Source organism: Periplaneta americana, chromosome 10 (assembly GCF_040183065.1).
Source record: "Periplaneta americana isolate PAMFEO1 chromosome 10, P.americana_PAMFEO1_priV1, whole genome shotgun sequence".
NCBI classification, from domain to species: domain Eukaryota; kingdom Metazoa; phylum Arthropoda; class Insecta; order Blattodea; family Blattidae; genus Periplaneta; species Periplaneta americana.
In genome coordinates this window covers 34,887,331-34,901,099 of record NC_091126.1, presented here as the reverse complement: position 1 = coordinate 34,901,099, position 13,769 = coordinate 34,887,331, and the positions used below count along the sequence as shown (strand labels likewise).

General features: G+C 36.1%; 1 protein-coding gene across 3 annotated transcripts in view; it reads right to left on the bottom strand.

The window, feature by feature from the left end:
• LOC138707590 (uncharacterized) overlaps positions 1-13,558 on the bottom strand; it is a 122,176-nt gene extending 108,618 nt beyond the window's left edge. For 2 of the 3 annotated variants that reach the window (XR_011334283.1, XM_069837198.1), the window contains exons 1-5: positions 13,214-13,558; positions 6,709-6,765; positions 5,248-5,435; positions 3,250-3,492; positions 1,423-1,610 (exon numbers count right to left, since the gene is read on the bottom strand). Coding sequence is in view for 2 of the 3 variants with exons in the window: in XM_069837198.1 (XP_069693299.1) it covers positions 1,423-1,610; positions 3,250-3,492; positions 5,248-5,435; positions 6,709-6,765; positions 13,214-13,220 (683 nt within the window). In the remaining variant the exon portion in view is untranslated. The remainder of the gene's footprint in view (positions 1-1,422; positions 1,611-3,249; positions 3,493-5,247; positions 5,436-6,708; positions 6,766-13,213) is intronic. The other variant, XM_069837199.1, reaches the window with a different exon arrangement.
• Positions 13,559-13,769: the final 211 nt, after the last annotated feature.

Sequence of the window (13,769 nt, the reverse complement as noted above, 5' to 3'; positions counted from 1 at the left end):
ATAGCGAGAAAGTTACCATTTTTCTTTATAATAAAATGAATTGTACAAGGAAAATTTGTGTAAGAATGGATATGAAACCAATAAAGTGTTTAGAAAATAATTATGTATGCTGTTACAATGTGTATTTTCTTCAGAATAATGAGACTATTTTTACAGATACTTTGACACCGATGTCAATATGTATTAAAAATACATTGTTAGGTGAAACATGCCTCCATTAGAACAAATATGTGGAGCACTGAGTAGCTCTGATAACACTAGTCAGGTTTACTTCTTCAGTAAAATATCACCCTAGTCTTTTATCAGGTGCTTATCACACAAAAGTAGCTTATCACACAAAAGTATACTCGTATGACAGTGACAGAAACTTGTTAACCTTGCAGTTGTGTAGTAACAGTCTACGAAACGTTCAATCATTACAGCATACATTATTTATGGTGAATTTTTTGTGCGTTAAAATTATACAACTACCTACTACTGAAAGATAATTGACGAGGAAGTATGAAAGTCAAAGGCACATAAATGCAGGTATTAATAGAAATTACATTTTAAACTCCCTCAATTCTGGGTCATGCGTAATTTCAATGTTTGTCACGATCTTTTGAATAATTTGTTCATATGACCTGGTAAAATGTCACTATTGCTTAAAAGTCCACATTTCTGCAGGTAATAAAAATAGTCATACAGGGATGAAGTTACAGGAGAATGGAGAAAGTTACCAATGCACAAGTGCATATTCTTCACCCGACATAATTAGGAATATTAAATCCAGATGCTTGAGATGGGCAGGGCATGCAGCATGTATGGGTGAATCCAGAAATGCATATAGAGTACGAGTATTAGTTGGGAGGCCAGAGGGAAAAATATCTCTGGGGAGGGCGAGGTAGATGGGAGGGTAATATTAAAATGGATTTGAGGAAGGTGGGATATGATTGTAGAGACTGGATTAATCTTGCTCAGGATAGGAACTGATGGCGGGCTTATGTGAGGGCAGCAATGAACCTCTGAATTCCTTAAAAGCCATAAGTATGTATGTATGTATGTATGTATGTATGTATGTATGTATGTATGTATGTATGTATAAGTATACACATAGGTAACACATTCCTGACTAACGCAACACAGCAAAAAAAAAAAAAAAACAATTACTATATTTCTTTAAACAAAGCCACAAGCGTAGCTCCTGAGTGGCACATTTGCCTGATCCAGAGTTGCACTTGGGCAGGTGTTAGATTCATGCTTGGGCTTACTACCTGGTTGGGCTTTCTTCAGCTGTAAGACGAATGTGGGGTAATCTCTTGGAGAATCCTAGGCCTCATATAGCCAAATATCCTCTCGCTATCACCAATTTTATCGACTTAGCCTAGTAGTTGATACAGCATCATTAAATAACCAACTAAAACAAAATCATTTCAAACAAACCTTCCAAATACATCTTCAGCAGTATTTGTTTTATACTGACAGAAATCACAAGACTTCTTTGTCTCTGCTGCCAATTTATATACATATTCACGTGGGTCTTCTTTGGAGTTTGAAGTTGGCCGTTTGGAACGCAGCAGGTTGAAGATAGTTTGTTCGTGATTATAACGATTATTCACATGCAGCACATCCTGAAAGTAGTTAATTATAAATTATTAAAGCTCTGAAATTAAATTTTTTCTAGAAACAAAGTGATAAATTCCTTGTGTTACAATGCACCACTAATTCCTATTCTACAGTTTCTTTCATTGTGTTACGATGACTCAGAAGTCCAAATCTGCATTCAGATTCAAAAACAAAATTATATTTTCTGAAGCTATATTTATATTATGTCTTGCATTTGCAAAATATAAAATGCATTCTTGCACTTCACAAATAATTTTAGATATTTCTGGGAATAATATTTTAATTGGTATGCTTCATTACATTTTTCGACTGAAATTTAATAGTATAAACCAAGTAGTTCCTCAGCATGTCATGTTCTCGTTCCTTCCAAAATTAGTATCATAGGGAAGAATTGAAAATGCTGGTCGACAGTTGCTTCAGTGAAATTAGGGAGCACTCCTATGCAAAACACAGCAGTGTCTATTCCGGGACCAAAAGGAAATGCAAAGCTTGTGAAAACCTCTCTCTCCCTCCGTGTGTGTGTGTGTGTGTGTGTGTGTGTGCGCGCGTGCGTGCGTGCACGTGGGGAAAATAGCAATGTGATTGTATGTTTTACGTTGGTGTGCTCGTATTTAATCACTATGCAGTACATTACCTGATTTATGTATGCTATTGCACAAGCAGTTAATTTATGATTCATATAAGTTAACACTGTTGGCTCACTGTATTAAAAGACAATTTCAAAGAATCCCTATGAAAATATTTCTTGGTAAATGAGTTTCGAGAAACAGCAAGGGTTAAATAAATACAATGGCGTAGAGACTTCACTAAGGAGAACGTGGATGATATCGCATACCATTTGAACAATTCCCCTAAAATTGTTGATTTACTTGTTGTCTTTTGAACTAAACGCATATCCGTCTTATGATTCTGTGGGAAATACTACATAATTACTCTGTCAAACAGAACATACAAAACAAATGGACATACTCTGAAATCTGCCTAATTTAAAAAAACTATCATTAATTTCTTTCTTTTTCTTTATCTTAGTTTAACTTCGCCCTTATAGGTTCACTTATATGACCCATGCTACACGGATCTTACAGGGCCATGACCTGTCGAGAGAGGAATTAATCTATTGGATAACATACATACTTATTTGACCAGACAAGGACATGGAGGGCTTCCTTGGATGAGGAATCAGCTCAGTGCCAGGGCCACCTCCGATACAACACAAACATTTAAGACATTACACACCATTCACTCACATATATGAAACAGAAGAATCGCCGTCAATGGCCGGACTTTCAAGAGGTACAATCCCTGCATTTGTCTGGAAATAATTGAGGAAAACATGAAAAACCTCAGAATTGCCTAACCCTGGGGTCAAACTCTACATCTCCCGAATGCAAGGCTAGCCCTCTACCACTCCACAGCCCATTCGGTTTCATTTAATTCATGCTTTGAATATTAAGGAAGTAAAAACTGTAACGTAATTACTACCACATAATTTCTATAAAATACATGCTGTATGTTTAGCATAAAAATCACTTTTCTGTACAAAGCAACTTCATTGTCACTGCAACATCTCATAGAAACAATTTTAATAAGTAGATGCATAACAAAACACAAGCAGCACATAACCTGAATTGTATGTAGACTTACCTGTTTGTAAACTTGTTTTAAGAGTTCATCATCATTGCCCATCCAACGTCGAACTTTTTCAACAAAAAGAGGCGGAAATGTCTGTTTTCCTTCCCTGACATTTACTTTGTATATTGTATGAAACTTCCTCCATAGTATTTGGCATTTTCGATGGTATGCCTTTGACCATTTCAAAAGATTATCAGGCAGCTTCGCCAAAGTGTTTGCAAATTTGCCATCAAAGCAATTTTCTTGATAGAATTCCTGCAGAATTTAAAGAATGGTTATTAAACACATCCCTAAAAACTATTTAATGTATGTAAGTGTTAAAATATACAATTCCCTGCAGTGAATTTTCATTTATTAAATTAATTTTAAGAAAAGAGAAATACAATTATCTTTAAAGATTTTCATAAAAAATTACTGCACCGTCTTCTTTCACTCAATTAAAATTACATTAATATTATTGTCTCAATATTAATATGTCAAAAGAAGATCGGTCCTGAGAAATATGAACAAATTTTCATATTTGTTATGAAATTTTTACAAATATTAAGGAATATGAAAAGAAAAGTATCCCCATTTCGATTCACGACAAAACACAAAATTATGATTCCCAATACTCTTCGATTAACTGTAAAATTTCATATTTTTTTGTTCTATAGTTATGATGTGTATGAAATCAAAGATTATGCATGTTGCATTTCTAAGAGTTATTTTATTTGTATCCTTTATGCTATATTGCAGGTTGTATCGGCATGCTCATGCTAAGAAGGAAGATGTGCATATAGTATTACAGAAATGGTAATGGACTTTTTTCCCCAATAGACGTCTACTTTATATATTCCACGTTGGAAACTTTATTTCACTTGCATGTTAATTTATTGATCTATTATGTATTTAGTAACACTGTGTGTAAGCACCTGTAATTTTAGTCTGTGTTTTTCTGTATATCGCTTATAAGAGATAGTGTGTGAAGACAGTGTACAACTAGTGCTTTAATATATTATTATGATGTACCGAAGTACATATGATATTTCCATGCAGATATTCTGCGTCATCATACTATGAAGGAGTAATGGAATGGAGAACGGAGTATGATGACGCAGAATATCTGCATGGAAATATCATATGTACTTCGGTACATCATAATAATATATATGATATGCGTAAATCACTTCGTGATTTAAGACGGCACTTATTCCGTCGGATCCCGGCCAACTAGTCACTCATTACGAGTGCACCTCAGGACATGTGTGGACTTCGGTCCTAGGTTCATAGATATCTATGACGTAGTGCAGAGGGCGGCCACTAGAGGGAACCCAAGAGTTGGAACTCTTAATACTGAGACGATTCTTCCGACGCTGGGGTGGAATCTGGTGTGGCTTAGTGGATAAAGCGTCAGCACGTAGAGCTGAAAACCCGGGTTCAAATCCCGGCGCCGGAGAGAATTTTTCTCCGTTCCATTACTCTTTCATAGTATAGTGCTTTAATGTTTTTTTTCTGCACCATTTATTTTTTGCATGTTAGAAAAAAAATTGCTGTATGACTAGCATTTAAAGTTTTATTGCAACATTTATTTTCTGCATTTGAGAAAAAAAATTCAACAAACGTAGATAACTCTTGAAATCAGTATTAAAATTACAATGCAACAAACATAAAAGTCACATTTTACTAATCTGGGTGGATAAATAATTGCACTATCCAAGAACAAGTAATGAATCAATATTAACCTGAAATTAAAGCATCACAATATTGTCTGCTTTCAAAAATTATGAATTAGTTATTTCACTTACAAGCAGTACTGTGTTTGGAGATGTCAATGGTAAGAATTTCATGCAATTTGTAAACGTTTACTGCCAAGTTTGACTAACCAAACACTGAATGTAGCAAATCTCAATTAATTTAACTAATTCACTCTTTCCCTAATACTCTGTGCAATAAGCATGATGATTTTTAGTCAAGGTTACTGCAATTTTACATTAAGAATGCCATGCCATTCCCTTGCGAATTATATACCTTTTCCATTAGAATGTTCAGATTTATGATGTCAGTCTTCTGAGCACTGTTATAGAAGCTGAATTGCTGCAAAACACTGGGGTAAAAATACATCACCATACTACCACAGAGAAAGGTCATCACTACTGCCTGGATCAAAAATCTTCGGCTTAAACATTTTTTAAATAACATCTGTTGCCGAATCAGATCTGCAAGTGAACACAGAAATCAAATTAAGTTTACGTGTTTGTCTAGTGTGGCTCACTGAAATTATTTTATAATCTAACACCAGTAAATGATGACAGTGTGTACATTACTGAAACGTAAACACATATTAAAAGTTAACTTTAGGAGTTCAAAACTCATGAAATAATAGCAATATAGCTGAACCCTGTTTATCTGAAATAATGGGTGTGGAGTCATTTGGAAAACATGTTCTTTTTGTTTTTTCTTTTTTCAGATAATCCATGGATACTCTTTTCGGTGGTGAGAGGAAGACTCTGCAGTATTAAGGGTATGCACTACTGAGCTCTAGTGAAAAATTTCAATTTTTACCATTTTTCAATTTTCCAACCAAAAAAATTACTTAGTCTATGAGAAATATTTGTGCAAAATTTCATTTCATTATTCGAATTTTTGGTGACATAAATATTAATTCTTTTAAGGGCCACAAGCTAACTGCTCATCAGGTAGTTACATTTAAATGCAGTTTCTCGAATATGATTTTTTATTTTTGAATTTAGAAAATCAGATTCCTCAAAAACTAAGTAAGATAATGCAATGCCATTTTTATCACTATTCTATGGAAATGTGTATTATTTTTATGTCACTTGAAAAACACGCCAGTATAATTTTTATGCTCTACCTCATATTCTTTTTTTAATTCTTCTATAATATTTTTTTATTCCAAACCACAAATGATAACAAAAATCGAACACACAAATCCATTACTCAGTATCCAGCTACATGTTAAGCCATGAAAGTAGAAAAAGTCATTATTCATTCAGAGTTAATCCGATTTATTGATATGATAGTATACATTTTTATATTTATATTTTTTGATCTTGATAAAAGGAATTTGTGATTAAAATTTCATTGAAATTAGATAACAATTGTGGACGTTTTTAAACTCTATAGTATGTACCCTTAATACATACATGTAACAATGTAAAGCAAAAGCATGTACTATATTATAATACATATGTTCTACACTACAATACATCTTGCTTAGGTGTCAAGCAGTTCCGTGTAATACCTAAGCATTACAGAAGTGAATACACATGGAATCAATTGTCATCCCTCATTCAGTCATAATTGGCTCCTTGATTATTGGGATAAATGGAACAAAAGACCACAAACAAAGAATAACTTTCACTTGACGAAACCAACATTCACCTGCTGGCTGCTACTGGTACTAAACACATAACTGAATTGAGAGTGTGGAAAGCAGTATTCTATATCAACTGAATTCCTTACACTTACACTTATATGTAGCCTTGCTGTGGGGTGAGAAGAAAGAAGCATGCACTGATAGACCTTCTGAAAATAAGATGCAGTATATTTTAGGAAGTACCGGTATTTTCTTAAGAACAAACGTTCGTGTTATGATTAAAAAATTATGTGTATGTATTTTTACTTAATCATTTTGGTTAAGTAGGGTTTTACTGTAATATAATTTTAAGTTTTTAATATTAAACTGAAATCACTTTTACAATGTTGTATGTTACTTTTTTAATTAATTATATTAACAAGTAGGGAAAACTTAAAAATGGATACACAATGTTATGTATCATAAATAAAAAGCAGAAATTTTGTAGACATGTTCTTTAACATGTCCTCTTCACTATGAAGCACAAAGGTTACACATGGAAATGTATAGGGGCAACCAATAACAAAAAATAAAATAATATGAAAGTGGTCCGTTCTGCCCCACCCCTGGGGCAGAATGGAACCCTACTGATACATTGTCAAATTTCACACAATTATCTCCGTGAGGCAGCGTATCCAAAGCTTAATCAAAGTGGGCTAATACCAACACCATTCATTCAAATCAATAGCAATAAGGGCACATCAAAATATTATAAAATTAAAAAGAAAAGAATTCAATCACGATCAACACATTTTGCACACACGTGTTGCACTTCATCATCTTTGCTATTGATTCCTGCACAAGAATTATGTGCCCAGTTATGGCAGGAGATACACGCTACCCATCCTTCTGTCGAACAAGAATACAAATCATTGCAGTACAGGCATTCTGCATCACTCTCATCATCTTCACCATCATCTTTCTCTTCAATTTTATTCTTCTGCCTTGTTACGAGGCGCGTCCATAAAGTAACTTTCCCACTCATCCCACAGCTAGCAAAGCATATGTTGCGTGAAGCGACTGCATGTACGTGATAGAGTAATGTCCTGGCATGGCGCATGCGCTAGCTGAACATCCCGAGTGCTCTCAATAGTTTCGTTGCATTAGCTGAAGAGGGATACTCCTATTCCAGCTCCTGCTGCGTGTGAAGTGCGATCAGTGATAAAGTTTTTTTAATGCATGCAGCAGGAGACCTGAGGGAACTGACTGCTGAGTTCCGTAATTGTGAAGCGATGATTTTCCATGATGCGTTCCTGCACGAGTTCCACAAGGATGTCTGTGATGATGGTTCACCTCCCACTGTGCTCCTCATCATGCACATTTTGGCATCCTGCTGAAAATTGTCTAAGTTACACCAGCAATGCGCCATCTGCTTGTTCATGACGTTAGGCCCATAGACCTGGCACAGCTGATGATAAATTTCAATTGGCGCTATGCCCTCTGCATTCAAAAACTTTATCACTGATCGCACTTATTATTTATTGGGTTATTTTACGAAGCTGTATCAACATCTAGGTTATTTAGCGTCTGAATGATATGAAGGTGATAATGCCGGTGAAATGAGTCCGGGGTCCAGCACCGAAAGTTACCCAGCATTTGCTCCTATTGGGTTGAGGGAAAACCCCGCAAAAAACCTCAACCAGGTAACTTGCCCCGACCGGGATTCGAACCCGGGCCACCTGGTTTCGCAGCCAGACGCACTGACCGTTACTCCACAGGTGTTGACTGATCGCACTTCACATGTGGCGGGAGCTGGAATAGGAATGTCCATCTTCAACCAATGCAACGAAGCTACTGAGAGCACTCGGGAAATTCTGCTAGCACATGTGCCATGCCAGGACATTACTCTATCACGTACACGCAGTCGCTTTGCGCAACATATGGTTTGCTAGCTATGGGACATGTGGGAAAGTTACTTTATGGACGCGCCTCGTACTTTTTTTTGCATTGTATTTTACTTTCCTTGTCCCAGGGACGAATTTCAACCTTTTTCTATCTTGTTCTTCCTGTTCCTTCACCTTTCTTTTAGAACTTTAAAATGCTTCTTGGAGTTCATTTTTGTAAGGTGATGCTGTCAAAATCGCAGCACAACCTTTCTTCCTCTTTATTCTCGTCTCTTGTGTATTGTTCTTCGGATTGGCGGAGATTTGTTGTGGAGAAACCTGAGGAAATTTGGTCGAAGTTGATGAAGGCCCACATTTTTCGCAGGAGTTAACTCAACCGTATCTTCTTGGATATTCTGAGTGGAGGCTGTAGTCAAGGCAGGATCATCAGTTGGTACAGACGAACTTGCAGTGTTTGCTGATTTTTTTTCAAGAGCCCTATCTGTTGTGCTGATACCAAAAAACGGTCACCACTAATGGTTATTTTTTTTTTCATTCACTACCCCAATAGATAAGACTAATAAATAAATATTAAAGAATTAGAAGATAATATAGACAAGACGAAGAATGGTATTAAACCTAGCAAACAATAGTAATGCTGGGGTAAAACGGAACCCTGGTCCATTCTGCCCCTACTTTGAGATTAGATTTAGTTTAACATCCACAAAATTCCTTTCGAAATGAAATGATTCTGAACACGTTAAAATATAGCCAACAATGCCCATTTTAAGGCAATGTAAAAAAAACACTAATTAAATACATGTTACATTACCTTGTTAGTAAATATTCATGCAAGTTACAATTCAAACAGAAGAAACGAAGAAAAACGCACTACAGTCTTCAACTACAATAACCAAATAGTCAAAATGGCTTCTCTTCTTCCTTACCGCTGGAACAGTAAAGTTTTATAAAATGCACTATATTACAATGCAAATAAATGGACAGTTCCATTCCACCCCGGGGTTCCATCCTGCCCCTAGTTCCCTTATATAGGCCTACCAACAAGTACAACTTTGTCACAAGACCAAAATTACTTTGTCATAAATTTAACCAGTTTCAAGTAGTAGTAATAACAATATTAAAAAAGAAAGAAAGATATAAAGAAAGGAAGAATAAATAAATAATTAGCAATAATAATAATAATATTAATAATAATAATAATAATAATAATAACAATAACACATTGTTCAAAAGTGCAAATTTAATATTAAAACCATTTCTAAACATTTGGTATGTTTGTGTGCTTATTACACAGGGGCTAGATTAATAGCAGCCAATAACAGCTATTTTGGATTAGCAAATATATTAAAAGCAAAGAATGTTCCTTGTACGATTAAAACTAAAATTTATAAAACAATAAGACTGGTGTTGATTTATGGAGTGGAGACTTGGATCCTGACAAAAAAGAGAGGAAAATTCTCTGGGAACTTTCGAAAGAAAGATCTTAAGAAGAATATATGGAGTGATTAATGAGGGAGGAATATGGAGAAGAAGGTTTAACCGGGAATTATATCAGTTATATGAAGAACCGGATATAGTGGCGATTATAAAAGCAGAAAGGATAAGATGGCTTGGTCATCTCATGAGAATGAGCGAAGACGAAATAGCCAAAAAGCTGCTTTTTAATGAAACTGGAGGGATAAGGAAAAAGGGAAGACCTAAGCTCAGATGGTTTGATGGCGTGACAGATGACTTGGTGGCATTGGGAGTGAGAAATTGGAGGGGGAAGGCACAGGAAAGACAAACATAGAAAAGAATTGTTGAGGATGCCAAGGCCCATGTGTGGCTGTAGTGCGGAGATGATGATGTGTGCTTATTACAAAATATCAAAATTGTTTTACGGAGACATCATTTTACCCAGACTCACTTCAGCGGCAGAATTTTGCGGCGAAGCAGAGCATACTTGTCCACAAACAGATAGCAATAAGTGCGATATGCAAGGTCAGCTGCAAACAAGGCAAGGCAATTGAGAAGCATGCTGTGGTGTTGTTCAGTTCTCTTGGGTTGTGAGTGTGTATTGCAGAAATTTAGTACAAGATAAAGAGTTTTCTTTTAGTGTAACAATATAAAAACTAATCATCTGCTCTGTGTTGTAGAATACTTCATGAACGCTTTCCTCAGGTTGATCTCCCTAACAGAGGTAGACCTACAGTTCATAAAATAGTAAAAAGCTCAAAACTAGAGAAACAGTATCGGATAAGAAAATAAATCGAAGACGTCACGTTTTAACACAGGAAAAGCTTGACAATATTGGTGCTCGATTAGAATGCTCACCACGAAAGTCTCTAAGTTAGCCTAGGAGGCAGAAGTCAGCTATGGGTAAGCACACAGTGACAAAATTACTGAAATTTCATCCATACGAAATGGTAGAAATGCAAGCAAGACAGGGACTTGCAGAGGAAAATACAGTTTTGCACCTGGTTTCTTGAGTCCATATTTGTCAGCAATTTAAACCCACAATTGGTGTGTTTCAGTGACAAGGCGTGGTTTCACGTGCATGACCAAGTGAACAGACAAAATAATCAGTACTGGTCAACACAAAATCCAAGAATCATACATCAAAGTCTGCTACATGATCCTCAGATCAGAGTGTGGCGTGTCAAGAGTGTGACTATAATAAGTGACCCTGTTTTCCTTCACAAAAAATTAAAGCTGCCCAGTATTTATCTGTAATTTTGAAAAATTTGTTGTTTTCTTCACTTGAATGAAGAACAAATTCATGGTGTGTTTCAGCAAGATGGGACTGCAACTCGAGAGACTGCTGACATCTTTGGTGACAAAAGTGATTAGTTCTAGGCTGTGACTTGCTTGATCCTCAGACCTAGCACTCTGCAATTTTCATTTGTGGGACACTTTAAAAGACAAAGTGTATACATCAAATCCGCGGACATTACAAGAATTTTAAAATAACATACGAGAAGAAATAGCCAACATTTTTCAAGCAGATTTGCAACATATGAACGAAAATTTGTTATAACACAGCATTTGTCTCAATGCACAAGGAGAATAATTTCAATAGCTTCTTTGAAAATGTAAGCAATTTTAGGCATGTTAACAATTTTAATTTGCAAAATAATGTTACTAAGTTAGCCTTGTCCACTCATCAGATTAATTAAATTAAATTATGGTTTATTGAACGACGCTCGCAACTGCAGAGGTTATATCAGTGTCACCTGTGCACCAGAATTTTGTCCCGCAGGAGTTCTTTTACATGCGAGTAAATCTACTGACATGAGCCTATCGCATTTAAACACACTTAAATGCCATCGACCTGGGCCGGGATCGAACCTGCAACCTTGAGCACAGAAGCCCAGCGCTATACTGACTACGCTACCCAGGCCGATTTCATCAGATTAATCTTTACGCATAAGAAACACCACAGGGACTGGAGTGTAGACAGGTGAGCGGTGTGTATTTGTAGCCACAGCACTGCTGATAAGAAGCATCATGCAGAACTCAAAGTACTAAGAAAAATAAAACACACTTGGAACAGAATAATGGTTTCATCTGGTTTCTCCCGAGGTTTCCCCCAGCCGTGGGACTGATGCGGATGGTCTATGGCAAGTCCTTGGCCTCACTTCATTTCAACCCCCTTTCGTCTGATTACCTGGTTGAGTTTTTTTCCGAGGTTTTCCCCAACCATAAGGCAAATGCCAGGTAATCTTTTGGCAAAACCTCGGGCCTCACCTCATCTCACTACATCTCGCCAAAATATTGTAAAAAATTGTAGACAATTGCAAAATTGTAAAATATTGTAAAAATTGTAATTGTAATCTTGTAAAATTTTGACTTGTTCCACATCTTAAAGCTTCATTGCTAATGTAAGATCTATGGAATATAATAAATGAAATGAAATGAAATGAAATGAAAAAAAAAAAGCTCCTCAAACATAACACAACCGTATCACCACAGTCTAGCATATACAGTCACGAAGCTCAATACATTGAGAATACGCATCCATAGATAGTTGCTAATCACTAGGATCGCTACTATCGCCTCACCACAGACAATGCGAAATAGTACCCCAACTACTCAAGCTTCGTGACTGTATATACTAGACTGTGGTATCACTCACAGTGGGGGTAGTTGGTGCTTATTTATTTCATCAAAACCTCCCTAACATTATCATTGACAGTGGGTCTACATGTCATCAATTTCTTATCAAACCCTACCTAATATCATCATTGAGGCTACCTATCAATAATCTACCTCCACATTAAATCCTAACCTAAGCACTGGCATTGGAGCTACTTGTCACTAATCTATCTCATCAAACCCTACCTAACCTTGTCACTGACAGTGGGACTACTTGTCACGAAGAGTAATAAGATTGAGGAAGAATGTAGAGAAGTAGAGAAGGAAACAAATTTTGGTGTCCAAATATTTCCCAATAAAAATGTCACAAATGAACGCCAATCCTGTTATCCTTCTGTTCGTATAAGAAAAACTAGGGGTCAATGTTACTTATGTCACTCCCACTATAGAGACATAGGCCAATTTTACACATATTTAGTATAACTTGTTGCTTGACAGGTTAGGTTTGGTTAGTTTTAGTTTTTGTTATAGCCTACCTTGCATATACGATTATAGCGCAACATTGGCAGTGATAAAAGTGAAATATTCGTTCAGTGGGCGCTGGATACTCTACATTCACCGGCACTTATAATTAAGCATACAAACAGCAAACAAAACAATATCCATATTATACTGTATATATTATTCTCGAATACGTCACCTGTCATGAAAAGTTGTAGATGTTCATTACGTAATTTATTAATAGCAAAAAGCAAAATTTAATGAGTAGTATTGGTCCCTGGTTTACAGGATCATCTGCTCGATATCTTCATACAAAAAAATATACGAATAAGGCTCAACGTCAATTACTGCACTGTACACCGTCGTTTATATCACATGTAATTGTCGCTTTTAAGTAATACAGAATGAGTATTCATTAATGTCAAATATACGTATAAACGGAATCTATGATCATCTGTATCAAACAAATTCCACAAAATATTGACAGCTGACGAGATAAGGTTAAAACATGGATAAGCGAAACTGCGGTCAGCAACATCTTACGGCTGACGGATCAAATAAGATGATCAGCGCCCGACGTCGTAGGTGGTGAACATTATAACTACGTGATGGATAAAACCCTAGATCATATATAAAACAGATTGCTCAAGCTTATACTAAATTTAGACGCAACTGGAAAATAACGGACGCTATGCGTCGCTAGTGTCGAGAAATGAGCTTGCAATAACAAACACTAGATGGCAGAGTACCTGAAC